This window comes from Neomonachus schauinslandi, chromosome 11, assembly GCF_002201575.2.
Source record: "Neomonachus schauinslandi chromosome 11, ASM220157v2, whole genome shotgun sequence".
In the NCBI taxonomy this organism is placed as follows: domain Eukaryota; kingdom Metazoa; phylum Chordata; class Mammalia; order Carnivora; family Phocidae; genus Neomonachus; species Neomonachus schauinslandi.
The window spans coordinates 95,011,757-95,027,482 of record NC_058413.1 but is presented as its reverse complement, the minus strand read 5'-3'; the positions used below and the strand labels follow the sequence as shown (position 1 = coordinate 95,027,482).

At 56.3% G+C, this 15,726-nt stretch overlaps 1 protein-coding gene across 4 annotated transcripts in view; it reads right to left on the bottom strand.

Moving 5' to 3' along the window:
• The window catches only part of TRIM29 (tripartite motif containing 29), a 38,171-nt gene extending 24,002 nt beyond the window's left edge, over positions 1-14,169 (bottom strand). For all 4 annotated transcript variants that reach the window (XM_021696481.2, XM_021696479.2, XM_021696480.2 and 1 more), the window contains exons 1-5: positions 13,260-14,169; positions 5,383-5,478; positions 4,351-4,584; positions 3,020-3,218; positions 318-419 (exon numbers count right to left, since the gene is read on the bottom strand). In XM_021696481.2, the coding sequence (XP_021552156.1) occupies positions 318-419; positions 3,020-3,218; positions 4,351-4,584; positions 5,383-5,478; positions 13,260-14,063 (1,435 nt within the window). In that variant the 5' untranslated portion in view covers positions 14,064-14,169. The remainder of the gene's footprint in view (positions 1-317; positions 420-3,019; positions 3,219-4,350; positions 4,585-5,382; positions 5,479-13,259) is intronic.
• Between the last annotated feature and the right edge of the window lie 1,557 nt (positions 14,170-15,726).

Sequence of the window (15,726 nt, the reverse complement as noted above, 5' to 3'; positions counted from 1 at the left end):
AGAACACAGCTCAGGCCCGGCAGATGGTTGCTGGAGAAAATAGCAGCCAGAAGACCCTCTGGAAGGAAAGGGAAGGACGTGTTCAGACTGGAGGCAGGGACTGGAGGGGAGGGAAGCCAGGAGGGGCAGGTGCCGGTAATTTATCTCTAACCCGGATGCTTCTGAGGGAGGAAGAGGGGACTGTTTTTGCCTCCACCGGGACAGCAGGTATGTGCCCGGACTTCCACGGGCAAACCCAGTGACGGTCACTCTGGCAGGGCGGAACCTGGCTGAGTCTCCGGGCCCATGGCCCCGAGGGGCAGGCTGCTCTCTCTTACCCTTGGGCGTGAGGTACATGGAGTATCTCTTCATGGTATCAGGTGTGCCCCACTCGCTCGAGTAGCTGTTAGTGTAGGTGCTCATATAGCGGTGGTCAGCCCCTGGGAGAGACAGAGGCCGGTCATCAGAGGGGCAGGTGGGGAGAAGCGGGCCCTTGGGGGCACCCTGGGCTCTGCTGAGTCAGCCCACAGCCCCTCTGTCCCAGGCAGAGGCGAGGTTCTCCAAACTCAGAGAAGACCACACCCTGCCCAGCATCCCCTCTGCTCCTGAGCTGCTAGGACGTGAGAGAGGGTCTGCAGGGAGCCACCTACTTCCTTGGGCTGACCCCCATGAGTAAGACCGTAGGCACAGCACTTCGCAGTTTACAAGGTGCCACCGACATCCATTTCTTATTTGTTGGAGATCCTCACGCGTCAGACCAGGAAACTGAGGCTCAGGAGGTAAGTGAAGTTATTTGCCCAATGTCACATGGCCAATAAGGGCAGAGTTGGGGTGTGAGCCCTCATCCCTACGTCCTCACTTTGTCCCAGCCACTGTCAGCAGCCCACGGGCATGGAATGAGGTCCTAGCGTCGGCCTCCGTGGCCAGGGATCCAGCCAGCTGAGCAGAGGCGCGCAGAGGGGAGTGAGCTGTGTGGGAGGGGCCCTGACTCTCCCCACTCCACTCCCCAGCCACCAGTATACCCTCAAACCCAGACAAATCGGTGGTGCCACGCTTGCCTTCCCCCAGCTGCCCCGCACCCCATTCCTTCCCCATCTTCTACATTCCCTTTGCCCTTCCCTCTCCCTCTCCCCCGGGCAAGAGAAGGAATGAGTGGCTCGGGCCCTCATCCTTCATCTCCACCACCTGTACCTAGCAGGGGTCTGACACACAGGAGGGCACTCCACGACAAACGCGTGTCCTCCCAGGTGTTTCCCGGCCCTTCCCACAGTGCTCCCCACCCCTGCCTGCCCCTCAAGCTCAGGATGATGGTGGTCAGTCCCTGGGCCTTTGGGGGTAGGACTGAGTCCCTGGTCTGATGGGTAGGCTGGCATCCAGGAGGAGAGGAGGTCTGACTCTCTGGCCTCCCGTCCCCCCCGCCCCGCCCTATAGCCAGACACACTCCCAACAGACCAACATGGAGGCCCGGGGCCCCAGGCCCAGGTGCAAGGCTACTGACATGATCAGCACCCACCCTACTCCTCGCAGCGCCTCCCTGCACACTTCGCACAGGGCCCAGGGCCACAGCTGCTCAGAGGCCATGGTCAACACAGTTATGACCTAGAAATGGCACAGCGCATGGGCGGCAGGCAGAGGTCCCCACAAGGCTCACAGGCCACCCTGGCCCAGTCAGGGCCACCCTCCTCCGTCTGGGCAGACCTCAGCGGAGGGGCTCCACCCCTGGGTTTGTACCCCAGGGACCGTGATCCTCACACTCCCCAGCCGCTCCACTCGGCCACCAGCCACAGCAACTTCCCGGATGGGAAGACACGGGAGGCCGAGGAGCAGAGTGTGAATCCTAACTACATCCCCTGCTCAGCTGCGTGCCCTTTGAAAAGCTACTTCTCTGAGCCTCAGGCTTCTCATCTGTGAAATGCGGTGCATCCTGCAGGGAACGTGAGCCACGGTAAGTAAAGCGCTCACACAGAGCCGGCGCACCGGGAGTCCTCGGTCACTGTCGGCCACCACGGCTAATGCCATCATATTGTCATCAGAAGGAGGATTTCCGGATCCGAAAGCCGCTGGAAGCCTAACGATTGTCTTGCTGCAGTGGCTCAGGGATCCTCAGGTGTGACTGAATGTCCCTCACATTTCACAGGGACACTGTGTGATGTCACCATCACCAGGATATATGGATGCCCCCCTAAGCCCCGGCACATCGGCACACTATTATCCCCTTGTCATCCCCAAAGAATCACATGCTCCGCCTGGAGACAAAACACAGGGACCGCTTCCTTTTGGGTGTTTGGGGCCAGAAGTGTCCTTAAAGCCTGTGCTGGGCCTCGGCCACCGGGTGGGGCCTTGGGGGAAAGTGCTCCGGCTTCAGGCCCTGAAGGGACTGTGCTGGGCTGCTGAGAAAAGACTTAATGGATTAGTTTCTCAGATGAAGAGGCTTTCGGTGAGGTGATTCAACTGGCCTCAGTGGGGGACGGGACAGCGTGACTCAGAAGAGAAACTGTCTTCAGGGGAGCGGGTGAATCACTGAGACACATGTGTCCCATTGTCCCCAGCCCAGCCTGTGAGGCCAGGTCCAGCCTCCGGGTTCAACACCACTCAGTGTGGCCATGGTGACAGGTCAGGTCTCCTTCCCAGCGTGATGCAGTTCTAGGTCACGTCTACTGGAGTCTGCAAAGTCACCAGGTTAGCACCTGGCCCTTACAAGTGGCAGCATCCACACAGCTGCTGGGCTGGGCCCCATAATCAGATGTAGCTCTGAACAAAATCAGTCCCTGGGTTTGATGGATGACCCACAGAGAGGAGACATCTGTGCAGCTAATGCCCAGATGCTTGCTGCCCTTGGGGGCCCTCGTAACACCACATAACCTTGGCAGCCGGTTCAATGGAGGGTTACAATCCCTGAATCCTAGTCCCAACACCTTGCGTAGGACGGGCGGTTTGGGACAATGAGAGGCCGGCTGGCTAGATGCCAGCCCAGGCAGCAGGGATCGGCCTGGGAGGAAAGTGCCCATGGCCGTGGGGCAGGCCCACAGAGGACACCTACCGTTCTCCATGTGGTTCCTCTCGATGAAGTTACGGCTCAGTTCTGCCTTGCACATCTTCTCAACATGGCGCATGCACACGTTGAGCAGGTCATCCTTGAAGTTGCCAAGTGACTGTCCCAGGCCCTCCCCCTCCAGCAGAACATGGTAGGTAGGCAGGGGTGGGGGGAGGGAGTAATTGCTCATCAATGCACCAAATTCCTACCAAGGAAGGAAAGAAGCCATTAACTTTCTAGGTCTTTAGTAGCTACGGGGACACTTCTCTGCAGGGAGCTCTCAGTCCAGCTGGAAGGCTCAACGCTGGGAGCCTTGTGGGTTCTAGACACAGCTCGGCTATGAAGTAGCTCCACTTGTCCTCACCTCATACCTTTCTCCTTCTGTAAAATGAAAGGGTTTGACCAAACTCCACTAGATGCTAACATCCCTGATGGTGCTAGTAGTCAGATATATGACTCCACGGTTCCCACCTCTTCAACTGGACACGTCATCCTACCTCACAGGGGTTTCTGAGAGCAACACAAGCTGTGACATCTTTGGGAGTGAAAGCACTGAGGAGATGCAAGGTATTTCTAGAATGTTCTGGGTCAGTCATGGTGCTACCGCCACCTTTACAAACTACCCTCTAAGCCTGCCTCTGCACTTTGTGCTTCTCACCTCCCTTCTCCCCTCGCCAGAGAGTCCCTCCTCTTTCTGAAACCTTTATGGGCCTTCAAGACCCAGTTCAAATTCCACCTTCTCCACAAAGCTGTGTTAGATTACTCCAGCATGCTTGCCCTTCCCAGAGCTTCCATGGGCACTTATCTCCTGAACCACACGCTTTATCATTTAATTACATACTCTTCTATATTGCTCCCTAATTGTACAGGTCTTATCTTCGCAGCTGGATTGCAGCTCCTTGGGGGCAAAAACCATGTCTTATACTTCTCTATTCTACACAGCACCTGACAGAGTCCTGGGCATGCAGTGGTACCCAAAACACTCTAGCAGTTGGAAGGATGAGTGGATGAATAGACAGACAGATAAGGTCAAGGATAACACATAGGCAGCACTTCTATGCCACGCCCCATACCCAAAGCAGACCTCACTAATCAACCCCATAACTCTTTCCTACTGAGCCTGGAGCACTGTTAGTACATATCAACTGAAGTTGGTACAAGGTGATATTTGCGTGCCATCTTTGGGGTAGGTAGGGAAATGGCTCGGATGGAAAAATTAAGTGGGCAGATGGAATGGAGCTTGGAAGGAAGGAAGGATGGATGGATGGATGGATGAAGGTTCTGGGAATGTGGATGTAAGGATTGAGGGATCGAATGGTAGAGGAGTTGCTTTGTACCTGCAGAAACAGCACCGAGTCACTGATGCTTTGCATCTGCTCCCTGGTCTGCTTGTCCTCATGCAGCACCTTGGCCCTCTCGTCCAGAGCATCCACGATCACCTTTATTTGGTCCACGGCATCCTGCTCCCGCTGTTCCAATGTAGCCCTCACTTCCTCCTTTTGCTTCTCCAGGTCCTGCACCAGATCCCGGAAGTTTTGCTCCAGGAGAGACTTCTCACTGGTGGTGAAGCTCTGGGTCCAGAGTGAGAGGAGAGAGGAAGGAGGGTTTCGGGAATTTTAAAAACCTCCCGAGTGGGGTGTATCTTTAGGTTCCCAACCCAGAGTCAGAACCAGGACATTTCTACTGCCCCAACCCAGCAAGCCTGTTTGGCTAAGGATCTCATTCAAAGGCATCTTTGAATGTCAATAGAGATGGCCAGGTTCATTCACAGCCCACTCTTCTTTATCTATCTGTGACTCCTCCCCTGGGTGGGTTGACTTGAGCCATCATTCCAACCTTGGGCAACTCCATGGACCCAGAAGATCCCCCATGAGTCAGGTGGCGCTCAATGAAACCTCAACTAGAACCAAACATCGTTCAGAAAGTGAATTGACAGGCTGTTTATGTAGCCAGGGTCAAGAGTCAGTGATTTCAGATAGTGGTTTGCAATTACTCAAACCATGGCAGACATGTATCCATCCAGCCATACTAGCACCAGTAAAAGGACAACGTCATGCATTTGGTGGCTGGGTGGTCTGGTGGACGGAGTAGACACTGGAGGACACACCGGAGGACAGGTTGATCTAGGTTCTTTATTTGCTGGGATGGTGTTAACTGAGCATTAGCTGACGGACGAGATTCCACCTGAATGCCTGGCCTGGACTTAGGGAATTGGTGGGGATGCCAGGGAGGTGGGAGAACCCAGAAGAAAGAAGTGTGGAGTATAAATGGGGGCCTGAGGCCTGGAACAGGAGGCAACGCCTGCCCCCTCCCAGGTAGGACAGGCGGGGTGAGCATACAGCAAGACCATGGCCCCAGGGGCGGCTCACCTTGATGCGGTCCTTCTCCTTCTGCCACTTCTCAGCTTCATCCTCAATCTCGATGATCTTGAGCTGCAACTGTTCTTTTTGCAGGGACAGCTCTGTCTGCAGAGAAGGAGCCAGGGTTAGAGAAGTCCAGCGGGGGTAGGGAGGTGGAGGAGCATCAGAGAATCAGGGAGTGGGCCCAGCCAGGGAGCCAACTTGGGCAGGGCTCACCACTCAGCCCTTCAGCCTGTATTCTGCAAACAGTCACTGGGACCTCGGATATGCCAGGCCCCAAGCCTGTCACCAGGGATCTGGCAACAAGTCAAACTGTTGGATGTATGTCGCTATAAACTGAGGGCCTCAGGGGCTAGGCGTCCCAGCCATGTCTTTATAAGGACTAAACCTCTGCCACGTCCCTCCACCCAAAGTGAGCAGGAAGGTTACTTCATTTATGGGGTTCCCACTCCTTTCAATGGTCCTGAGGCCACCAGGGAGGGAAGGAAGCTTCTGCCTCTTTCAAGCTTCAGGGCGAAAGGGGACCCAGCCCAGCCCAGTCCAGCCCAGGGAGTGTCCCATGGCAGGAACAGTGTGCAGCATTTCTCTGCCATGACGTGGGGCCTGTGTTGCAAGCAGGAGCCCAGGCTGCAACCAGCAGGGATTCCGTCTGGACAGGCACAGCTGTAAACCTGTTTATGGGAAAGGCCGTGCAGTCCGCAGTTTGGGCAAGACAGGGACTTCTTTTCGGGGTCGGTGAGGTGGGGGAGGCAGTGAAGGGAGGAGGAGAGAAGACAAACAGACTCCAGGGATTCCCCGCTCAGGGGAGGACGCAGCCTGCTGGGGTCTGGGGGTGGGGTTGGGAAGAGGACCGACGAGGTGCCTTGGGATGTGAGCTCTAATGGATACGGAAAGTACGGATAATATTTTCCTTCCATTGGGTTAATGCCTTCTCTGGAAAGCAGCTACAACAGAGACAGAAGGGGAGGCATGAAGCTAAGGCCAAGCCGATTCAGCCAGGCCAAGAGGCACCTCTTTGTTCTGCTGGGATCCCTGCCAGTGATCTCAAAACACCTTCCAGCTTAGAAAGACTGGTGGGTGATCTCCACCCCGCAGGCAGGAAGACTAAAGCATCCAAGAATGCCTTAGGGTGCTCACAGTCTCCCCACTACTTTTCTTTGACAAGAAAAGTCAAGATGAGGAAGCCACAAGCCACTAGGAATGTGAGCTCTGTTGGCAAGGAGTCCTGAGCGAGGTACAGATATGTCGCACCTCGGGAGGGCTCCACCAGGCCAACGGGGTGCTGACTGGGGTCCCTCCACAGACACCCAGGGAAGTGGATTGGGAGTGGAGAGAGTTTCCCTGGCTTTCTTGGAAAGGCTGCCCAGAGGGTCAGGGAGCAGGTGGAGAAGATGGGGAAGGCCCGGACCAAGAGCTGTGGAGGTCCCGGACAGAAAACCCCTGATCCCACCCCACAACCCCTCTCTGCCCACACTCCTGGGCTCTCCAGGCAAGGAGACTCCAGGTTCTCAGGTAGCATCTGCCCCACCAGCAATGGGCAGCAAATCCCGCACCATGGAAAATGCTATCACCAGAGATGGACAATGATTGTCAGGAGGAAAGGAGTGAAAGGAGATGAGGGTGGGATTTGGCCTAGTTTCTGGAACAAAGCTGGGGAGAAGCCAGGAGCCAATAGACACAGTGCCGGGAAGGTGGAGAGCAGAGGACAGAGAGCCAGGACACAACGGGTGGTAGATCCAGTGGCCTGGAAGGATCTGAGCCATAAAGAAGAGACAAACGGCTGGACAATGGGTCTGTGCCAGGCACCTTGCCCATCCCAGGAGAGCTCCCAGCAAGGCCCCAGGTGAAGGGGAGAGCCGGAAGCCACCCCACTGCAGCTGACACCTCCTGACCCGGCTAGAGAGGGGGCATTGGTCCCTGGGTCTCTCAGCCCTACCTCAGCACCCCCAGAACAAGGTCTAATGGATGGGAAAGCAGAGAACGAAAGTGCATTCACTCCCATGCCCCAGGGCCTGTGGCTCGAGGGTGGGGGAGGGCAGCCCTCCCATGAATGAGCACGGGTGAGCCAGGAGGGACCCCACCCAGAGCTGGGACTGGGAGTCCAAACATTTGAATCCAGTTACCACCACTTCTAAGCAGGTGGCCTCTGCAAGTGACTTAAGTTCTCTGTGCCTCAGTGGCTCTATCTTTTGTGGACATAGTGAGAGGTCTGCCCCCCAGAGGCCATGGATGAGCTGGGAGTTGGGAGGTGAAGCTCTCAGAAAGTGCCCGGCACAGAGAGAGCCCCGGCCAGAGGTCCACCGTCACGCTGTGCGGGGCACGGTCCATGGGCTAGGAGCCGTGCCGAGTGCTCTCCCTCCCGCCGGGCTTGGAAGAGAGGGTGCAGGCCAGTGGGGCACAAGTGAGCGGGCGGGGGGGGGCGGTGGGCAGGTGTGATTAGGTGAGGCCTCGGTGGTGTTCAGCAGCGAGGACGGAAGGTGCCGCTGTATTGGGTCCGGGGATAGTGTGTAGGCTGTCGGGGTACAGGGAGAAGTGTGGGCCCAGAGGCCTGCATCGTGGAGAACTGACACTTGGAGGACGCTGGGGAGAACAGAGCAGAGGGAGGGGAAGGGAATGAGGGTAGGCTGACCTTGCCCGTGGGAAACAGTATGACCAGAGAAGGTTAAGGCCAGAGGAGTCATGTGGGGTGAGCAGAGGTGCCGGGGCTACCTGCCAGGAGCCATGGGAGCATGAGGCTGGGTCGGGGCCTGCAGGTGAGAAGTCTCACCCGACAAGCGCGGATTCACTGGCCCAAGAGCGAGTGCAAAGGAAGGGGGTTAGAACAATGAAGAGCCCAGGCCAAGGGCAGAGGGAGTCAGACACTGGGGGTCCATCCTGCAGAAGAAAAGGAAGGAAGCAGGCAGCAGGGCTGGCTGAGGTGTGACGAGGAGGGCCAGAGGCGTTGGCCAGTGACCCAGGAGGGGAGGGCGGGAGCAGCCGATCTGGAAGCATGCGAGGGCAGGTTCGAAAGCGGAGACACACTGTCTGCAGCAGTGGGCGGAAGACTCAGTCAGGGGGGAGGAGAGACTCGGCTCCGTATTTCTTTGGGGCACGGGGGAAGTCGGACCCAGGCTGGGAGGGGGCCTCGCAAGACCAGACTTGCAGGACACAGTGGGCCCGGGGAAGGGGCCTTGGACTGGGAGCTCCGTGCAGCTACAAGGGTCCCTTCTCGCCTCTGGGATGAGGGCTCCCCTCTGCGGAGGAGGCTTTGGGGTGAGACCCCTGGGGGTGTATGCAGCATCTGTGTGGCTCTTGGCAACTTTTCCCTGCTAACAGGGCTGCCTGAAGCTGGAAAAGGCAGGATGTGGGAAAGAATATAACATAGGAAGGCTCCAAGATAGTGGGTTCCCCCACAAAACTAGGAGAAGGAAGGACACTAATTGTATTATTGAGCACCAGCCTTTTTCTTCTTTCATCTGCAAGTGGTGTTACCCCATTTTACAGATGCAGAAACTAAGGCCTGAAAAGATTAGGAACTTTGCCCAAGTTTTCAGAGCTAGAAAGCCATTAAGGCCAAAATGTAACAATAGGAATCAGATCTCATTATGTGCCCTCTTAGCCTCTAGACTCTTCTCTGAATCTTCCAGACATTGTCCTCCCCTTCACGCCTGCTAACTTAAGCCTGCCTAGGCTCCCCCACCCCACAGATGGTACAGTTTGGCCATCCTGCCTCTTTCCTCGTCACCCCTTTTTCCTCCCCACACCCTCCTTCTCGCCCCCTGAGGCCCCAGCTCTCTCTCTCCCTCTCCCTCCTCCCTTGGCATCTGACGAAAGCCCCTGATATCTGATGGGACCTCAGCTCCCCCACCCTCCATCCCCATCTACACCTCCCTCCTCAATTCCTCCCACTCCCGGTTCCTTCCCTCCACCCTGCCCAGGCCCGTCCCTAAATGCCTCCTTTGTTCCTTTCTCCCACACTCGTCCAGTTGCCTCTCGTTCTGTTGCCTGGGATGGGCACGGAGGAGGCCACCCTGCCCGCAAATCCCTCTGGCCTTGGGGGAGCAGAGGTTTCCCTGAGAGCAGAGTGATGGCACAGCAGCGGGGGGTGCCCCAATCCGATGGGCCTTCCGCTGCAGACACCCCTGAGCACTCACTTGGACAGGTGTTACCTGCATGGCCCCCAGGGAAGGGGGGATGAGGCTGTGATCCTCCTCAGGCTTGATTTAACCACATGGGCCATTGGCTCTGATATTTGCCAAATGAGCCAGTTAATTGCCAAATTTGTATTCTCAGGCAAACGGTAATTATCTGGATAAGAATCTGAAATGCTGGGTAGATTTCCCCATTTCCACCCAGATGTCAAATAGCCCAGTACTAGTCTGCGTGATGGGGGCTCCCAGTCCCTTCTGCTTCCTTGGGTGTCGGGACAGGACTGCGCAAGACGGGGTAAACAGAGTAGCACCCAGCTGTCTCCAGACTGGCAGTGGGCCCTTGAGAAAGTCACCCCACGTTTACCACGCCTCGATTTCCTCCTGGTGATGTTGGACAAGATACCTGATTCCCAACCTGGCTACACATCAGCATCACCAAGGGAGACTTAAAAATACAGATCCCAGGCCCCAACCCCCTGAATGAGAATCTCCTGGAGAAAGGCCCAGGCAGCTGAGTCTTGATTCTCCAGGTGATTCCAATCTGAGGATGCGCTCCCCCCGCGCCCCCACGCTCCCCAGGATAGCCTGCCATCCTGTGAAAACAAAGTGTAAAATGGTAGAGAGGAAACTGCCACCAGAAGAGTCTGAATCCTGGCTCTGCCACTCCATGCTGGGACTCTGGAGAAGTCTCTTGGCATCTTTGGGCCTATGTCTTCATCTCTAAAATAGATGCAGTAGCCCACACCCTGTGGTGATGTTGTCAGGAGTGACAGGTAAACAGCCGGTGCTCCATAAAAACCGGAATGTCTCTTTCCTCCCCTGCCTCCTGTCTCTAAAGAGGTTCCAAGATAAACTGCTTCCCCTCAGCATCCATGGAGGTCACCCCTCTCTGTTCTCGCCCACCCTGTCCCAGAGCAGGCGCTCCCCCACCAGCCCCTAACAGGATCCTTCCTGATCTGATGCAGCAGGAGGGACTTGGGATAGACAGAAGGATGGGCCATGAGACACAGAAAAGGATGGATATGTACACTGTAATCTCATCAGCCTAATCCAGCCTGGGGAATGTCCAGAGGCAGAGGAGTGGACATCTGTAAGATCCCTTCTAACATTTGGAGTGGAACTGGAACATTCTGATCTTGGATCCACCAGAGAAGGATGGGCATGTTTTCACATCAAGTGGCCTTTGCTCCAACATGGCTCCCGCTCAGAGGCTACAGGCAGAGTCGAAACCCAGGAGATGAGCACCCACGGCCCGGCTGTCACCTGCAGCCTCGTGCCACCATTCAAGATCGGTCTCAGATGACCTCACCCGGGCCTTCACCAGCTGGCCTGCTGAACAGGTTCTGGACAGGGCTCCTTGCAAAAAACTGTGTGTGGGCTGATGTTTGGGTCTACAGGGGATGCCTCCAAAGGAAGCCAGGATTGACATGCTTATTCATTTCAATCAGTCAACCCACTAACCCTGCTCGGTACCAATGTCCCCCACGTCTGACATTCCAGCAGAGCCAAGCCTAGACAAACAGCTGTGCTCCAGCCCAGTCTCCTGGCCACCCTGCACCCCTCCTTGACCACCCCTATGCCGCTGGGGTGCGCGTGCAGACAGACACATACACACATGCATGTGCGCCTCCTGCCTCCTTCAGACAGCACACATGCTGTCTGAAGCTCCCGCTGTTTAAGTCACTCCAATTGATCAGACATTTTCCCCTGAAACCCCTGTAGAGCCCACATATCCTGAATCCCATCTCCTCAATGCCCTTCCCCTCAGTTGCTCTCAAATATTGGAAGAGAATTAGGGGACTTCTTCCTCACCCTCCACTAGCTTGGACAGGTCCCTCCCTCTCCCGGGGCCTGTGTCCCCATCTGCAAGGTGAAGGAGGAGATGGAGGAGATTGCTAGGACTCCAGCCAGCCTGCCATCCTGCCCACTATGGTTTGATGTTGATCTATAGTTGCTTCTGTGTAACTGGGCGGATGCTCCCCGGGCTTGTTTGTGCGTCTGAGCTTTGCCTCCTGACCTACATCGTGAGCCCTCAAGGGCGAGGGCTCTGTCTCTGAGTCCTACGGTGGCTCCGAGCACCTGAAGGTGAACTCCAAGTTCCCAGCGCCTCCACAGAGGGCTGCCCAAGACCCTTCAGCCCTCCAGGGGTACTCGGGTATTCTTTAGGTGACACTCTGGTTTCAGATGCAATTTGCGCACAAACCCGACATATAAAACAGATAAATAAGCGTGTATATTGCTTGAAGTGGAAGTGGGCACCTGAGGCCACCGCCTTTTTGGCACCAATTTGCCCCCCTCCTCATCCCTGACATTTCCAAGAATCCTGGGACTCCGTGGGGGAATTTGAAGACCACCAATCTAGTCCAACACCTTGGGTTCACACACATAGGGAAACCAGGACTGAGAGAATGCAAGGGACTTGTCTGTGGTCCGAAGGCTAACTAGAGGCAAAAACCAGGGCTGGAACTTGGTTGGCTCTCCCAGAACCCAGTCTGAGGCTCTGCAGTTTTTTGGGTTGCACCAGATGAAGATGATTGCCCCCTTGGTTCTGTTGTGGTTTCCCAAGGAAGCTCCCGAAGGATGGGTTCCACCGCCCTGCCCCGTCACTGTCTCCCAGCCCGAGGCTTGAGGCCAGGCTGGGGTGGGGTCTCCAGGGAATTGGGAACACCTTCCTGGGCCAAACAAGGCTCCTGAAGAGGATCTTTGCATCTTTTCCCATTTGTAACCCATCTCTCTCTGCCCACGGGTGTGGGTGAGGGGCACAGAAAAAGGATCAGCTAACTCTTGGCCAGGAAGCCTGGGCGGGGAGGGGTCCCGGGCTGCCCCAATCGGAGGCGTAGAGAGAAGCTGTTGAGGAAGGCCACGTCCCCCGCATTGAGCACCAGGAGGTTCACCCCAGTGGGGGGCTGCCCAGTATCTGTGGGGCAAGGGGCAGCAACCCCAGCTGAGCCTTTGGCCCAGAACGCCTTCTCTCCGTGTGCAGCCCTTTCACAAGCCTCCACAAGCTTCTGCTCCTCCCCAGGGAGGTCCGGGCACCGTCACACGGACAGCCATCATGCAGATGCACTTGCCTGTCCCATATACAAACACAGGCACCAAACACCCGCTGCATATACAATACAGACACATATATGTACGTCCCACCCACCCACAAACTGCAGCCCTCCCCGAGCAGCGTCCACCGACAGGCACGTGCACCTGCAACCGCACACACAAAGCACACAGAGCCCAGCGAAAGGGACAGAGGAGGCCGTTGGGGAAGTCAAGAGACTGGCCGGCAGGGGTCGGATAAGCAACAAGAAGCCCCTGTACCGCAAATGCAGAGTCTAAAGCCAGAGGGGGAAAAAAAAGCATTTAAGTGGACCCCAAATTCCCTTCTCCTCACCCACGACCCCTGCCCCAGCGCTCAGTCCTGCTCAGGTGGTAAGAATTCTCTCTCCCTAAAATAAAAAATAAAAAAGAAGAAACACTGCAGCCAGGCACAGAGCCCAGGCTTGAGCCCGGATGGATTCTCTGATCTGATTTGAACTTATCCTGTGACCTTGATCAAGCCCCCAGTCATTCCTGAGCCTCCATTTGCTCATGTAGGCAATGCCCCCGTCTCCTGAGGCCTTAGAGGATTAGGGAAACCCCCTCTGGCCCCCAGCGTGCAGGTGCAGAGGGGCGACAAATGGATTCGGAAAGAGCCAGGGACAGCAGAGACTAAAGGCCCCAAGCCCAGGAGCACCCAGGGGAGCAGATGCCCCTGCGAGTTACCTCCTTCTCGGCCTTGGCCTCTTCGACGGTCACCGTGCTGTGATTCTTGTGCTCTTGGAACATGCAGAGGTAGCAGATGCAGGTCTGGTCCGTCTGGCAGAAGAGCTCCATGGTCTTGCCGTGCAGGGGGCACTTGCGGGCCTCGAAGTCCCGGATGGGCTCGAGCAGCTTGTGGTCGCGGAAAGCGGCGCCCTCCAGGTGGGGCTTGAGGTGCGGCTCGCAGAAGGAGGCCTGGCACACCAGGCAGGACTTGACGGCCTTCTGCTTATTGCCAATGCAGGAGTCACACAGGACCTCCTCGGAGCCCGACTTGGAGCGCAGGAGGAGGCCGCCGTCGGCCCGGGGGTAGCTGTTCCGCCGGGCCTCCCCGGGCTCCACAATGGACACCATGGGCTTTCGGGGCTCCGAGAAGATGGACTTGCGCAGCTCCCCCTTCTCGGCGAAGGAGAGGGGCGGCTTCCTGCTGGCCCCCAGCTGGAGCCCGGCGTAGGGGGACCTCTTGCCGTCCCCAGAGTCCATGCTGAAGTAGCTGGAGCCCTTGTCGTCCACGGACTCGACAAACTGGATGATGGGCCGCCGCCACTCGTTCCCCGAGAACAGGGAGCTCTTGCCCTCCCCTGTCTTCAGGGCGCCGCCCAGGCTCTTGCCCTCGGCCGCCTCCCCGCCGTGCCCGTTGGTGGTCTTGGCATCTTGGCCTTCGGCCTTGGCCCCATTCTCCAGGGTGCCGTTGGGGCCCGGGGGGCTGCGGGCATCCCTGGCTTCCAGGCTGGCCCCGTTGCTTCTGGAGGCATCTGTGGCTTCCATGGCCCGTCACTCGGCTGGCGTGTTTGGGACTTGCTGGGGCTGCAGGTGGGTGACCTCTCGGGCTGGCGTCTGCGCGGGGAGTGGGTCAGGTAGCCAGAACCCAGAGACACACCTATAGGGAACAGGGGGGAGGAGGTGGAGGAGGAGGGGGCGGAGGAGGGGGCGGAGGAGGAGGAGGGGAGAGGAGGAACAACCAGCCCAAGCCTGACGCAACGGGCCTGGAGAGCCTCATTACACAGGGGGCCACGCCCTGCACATTCATACCTCACCCGATTTCTAAAGGACGGGGGTTTTGTTTCTCCCCTGGTTTAATTATTTTCCACAGCTCAGCAACCAGTCTGCCTGCTCCTTTCTGACGCACCTTCTTCTCCGGAGGAAGCGGGGGACCTCTGTCCTCCTAGGTGGGCAGGCTTTGCTGAGCCAAGGGGCCCCTGGGGCGAAAGGTGAGGTGTCTGCCGAGGTCTACGGGACAGAGGGCTATTAATTGGGTCACGCAAGCCAGATAGCCTTATAATTTGCGGGCCCGGATTTCAGAGGAGAGATTTCCCACCCTGGGACAGTGGAGTTCCTCCTCACCTTAAGGAGAAAGGTGGGTCTGGTTGGATTTGGATTGGAGGATGGGCAGTGCAGTGACCTCTGATTATTGAACCCGACTTGCCAACTTCCAGGCATTGTCCTAGGTCTGTCACCTACAGAGGCTCCTTTTATCCCCACCACAACCTGTTCAAGTATCCTATTTCATAAACAAGAAAACTGAAGCTCCAAGAAGCTGCCTCACTGGCCTCAGTCAAGTGCTAGGGTTGAGATTTGAACGCAAGACCTTTGAGCTGCCAAAATCCCTTCTTTAGCTAGGCTGTCAGGGAGCCGCCCGAATGTCAATGACGTCTAGAAGTCCTGCGTGGCCCAGCGGCCCTAATGAGATGCATGCGGCCCTTAGGTCATTTCTTTCTTTCTTTTTTTTTTTTTTTAAATTGGAACCTTTTTCATATTTTCTAATAGTTATTTTTTTTTACTAAGTTTTTTATTTTAATTCCAGTTAGTTAACATCCAGTGTGATATTAGTTTCAGGTATAGAATTTAGTGATTTGACGCTTCCGTAACAACACCCGGCGCTCCTCACAACAAGTGCCCTCCTTTCCCCATCCCCCTTCTTCCCCCCTTCCCGCCCCCCCCCACTCCCGTTTTAGGAACCAGCAGTTCGTTCTCTGTAGCTAAGAGTCTGTTTCTTGGTTTGTCTCTCCTTTTTTTTGTTGTTTATCCTTCTCTGCTCTGTTTTGTTTCCTAAATTCCACATAGGAGTGAAATCACATGGCATTTGTCGGCCCTTATGTTACTGCCATCAGAGCAGGTCAGAACCTGTTTGGACCGAAAGGACAGAGCAACATTCATGAGGAGAATGCAGGCAGCAACAGGCCAGGTGGCTGAGGCCCCAGGGCCCAAACACTTCACTCTCCTCTGTCTCCACAGCAGTTTTGCTGTGTGACTCAGAAAATCCGCCTGCCCTCCCTGGGCCAGGCCACAGGCAATACCCTCCAACAAGCAGCTGGTCAATCTCAGAAGTGAGCTGTTGGACTATGACAATCATATAAATACAGACCTCAGGGAGCAAAGTGAGAAAAACTGCTCCCTCCGCTTTCTCTCTCTGACCACCCGCAGGAATACT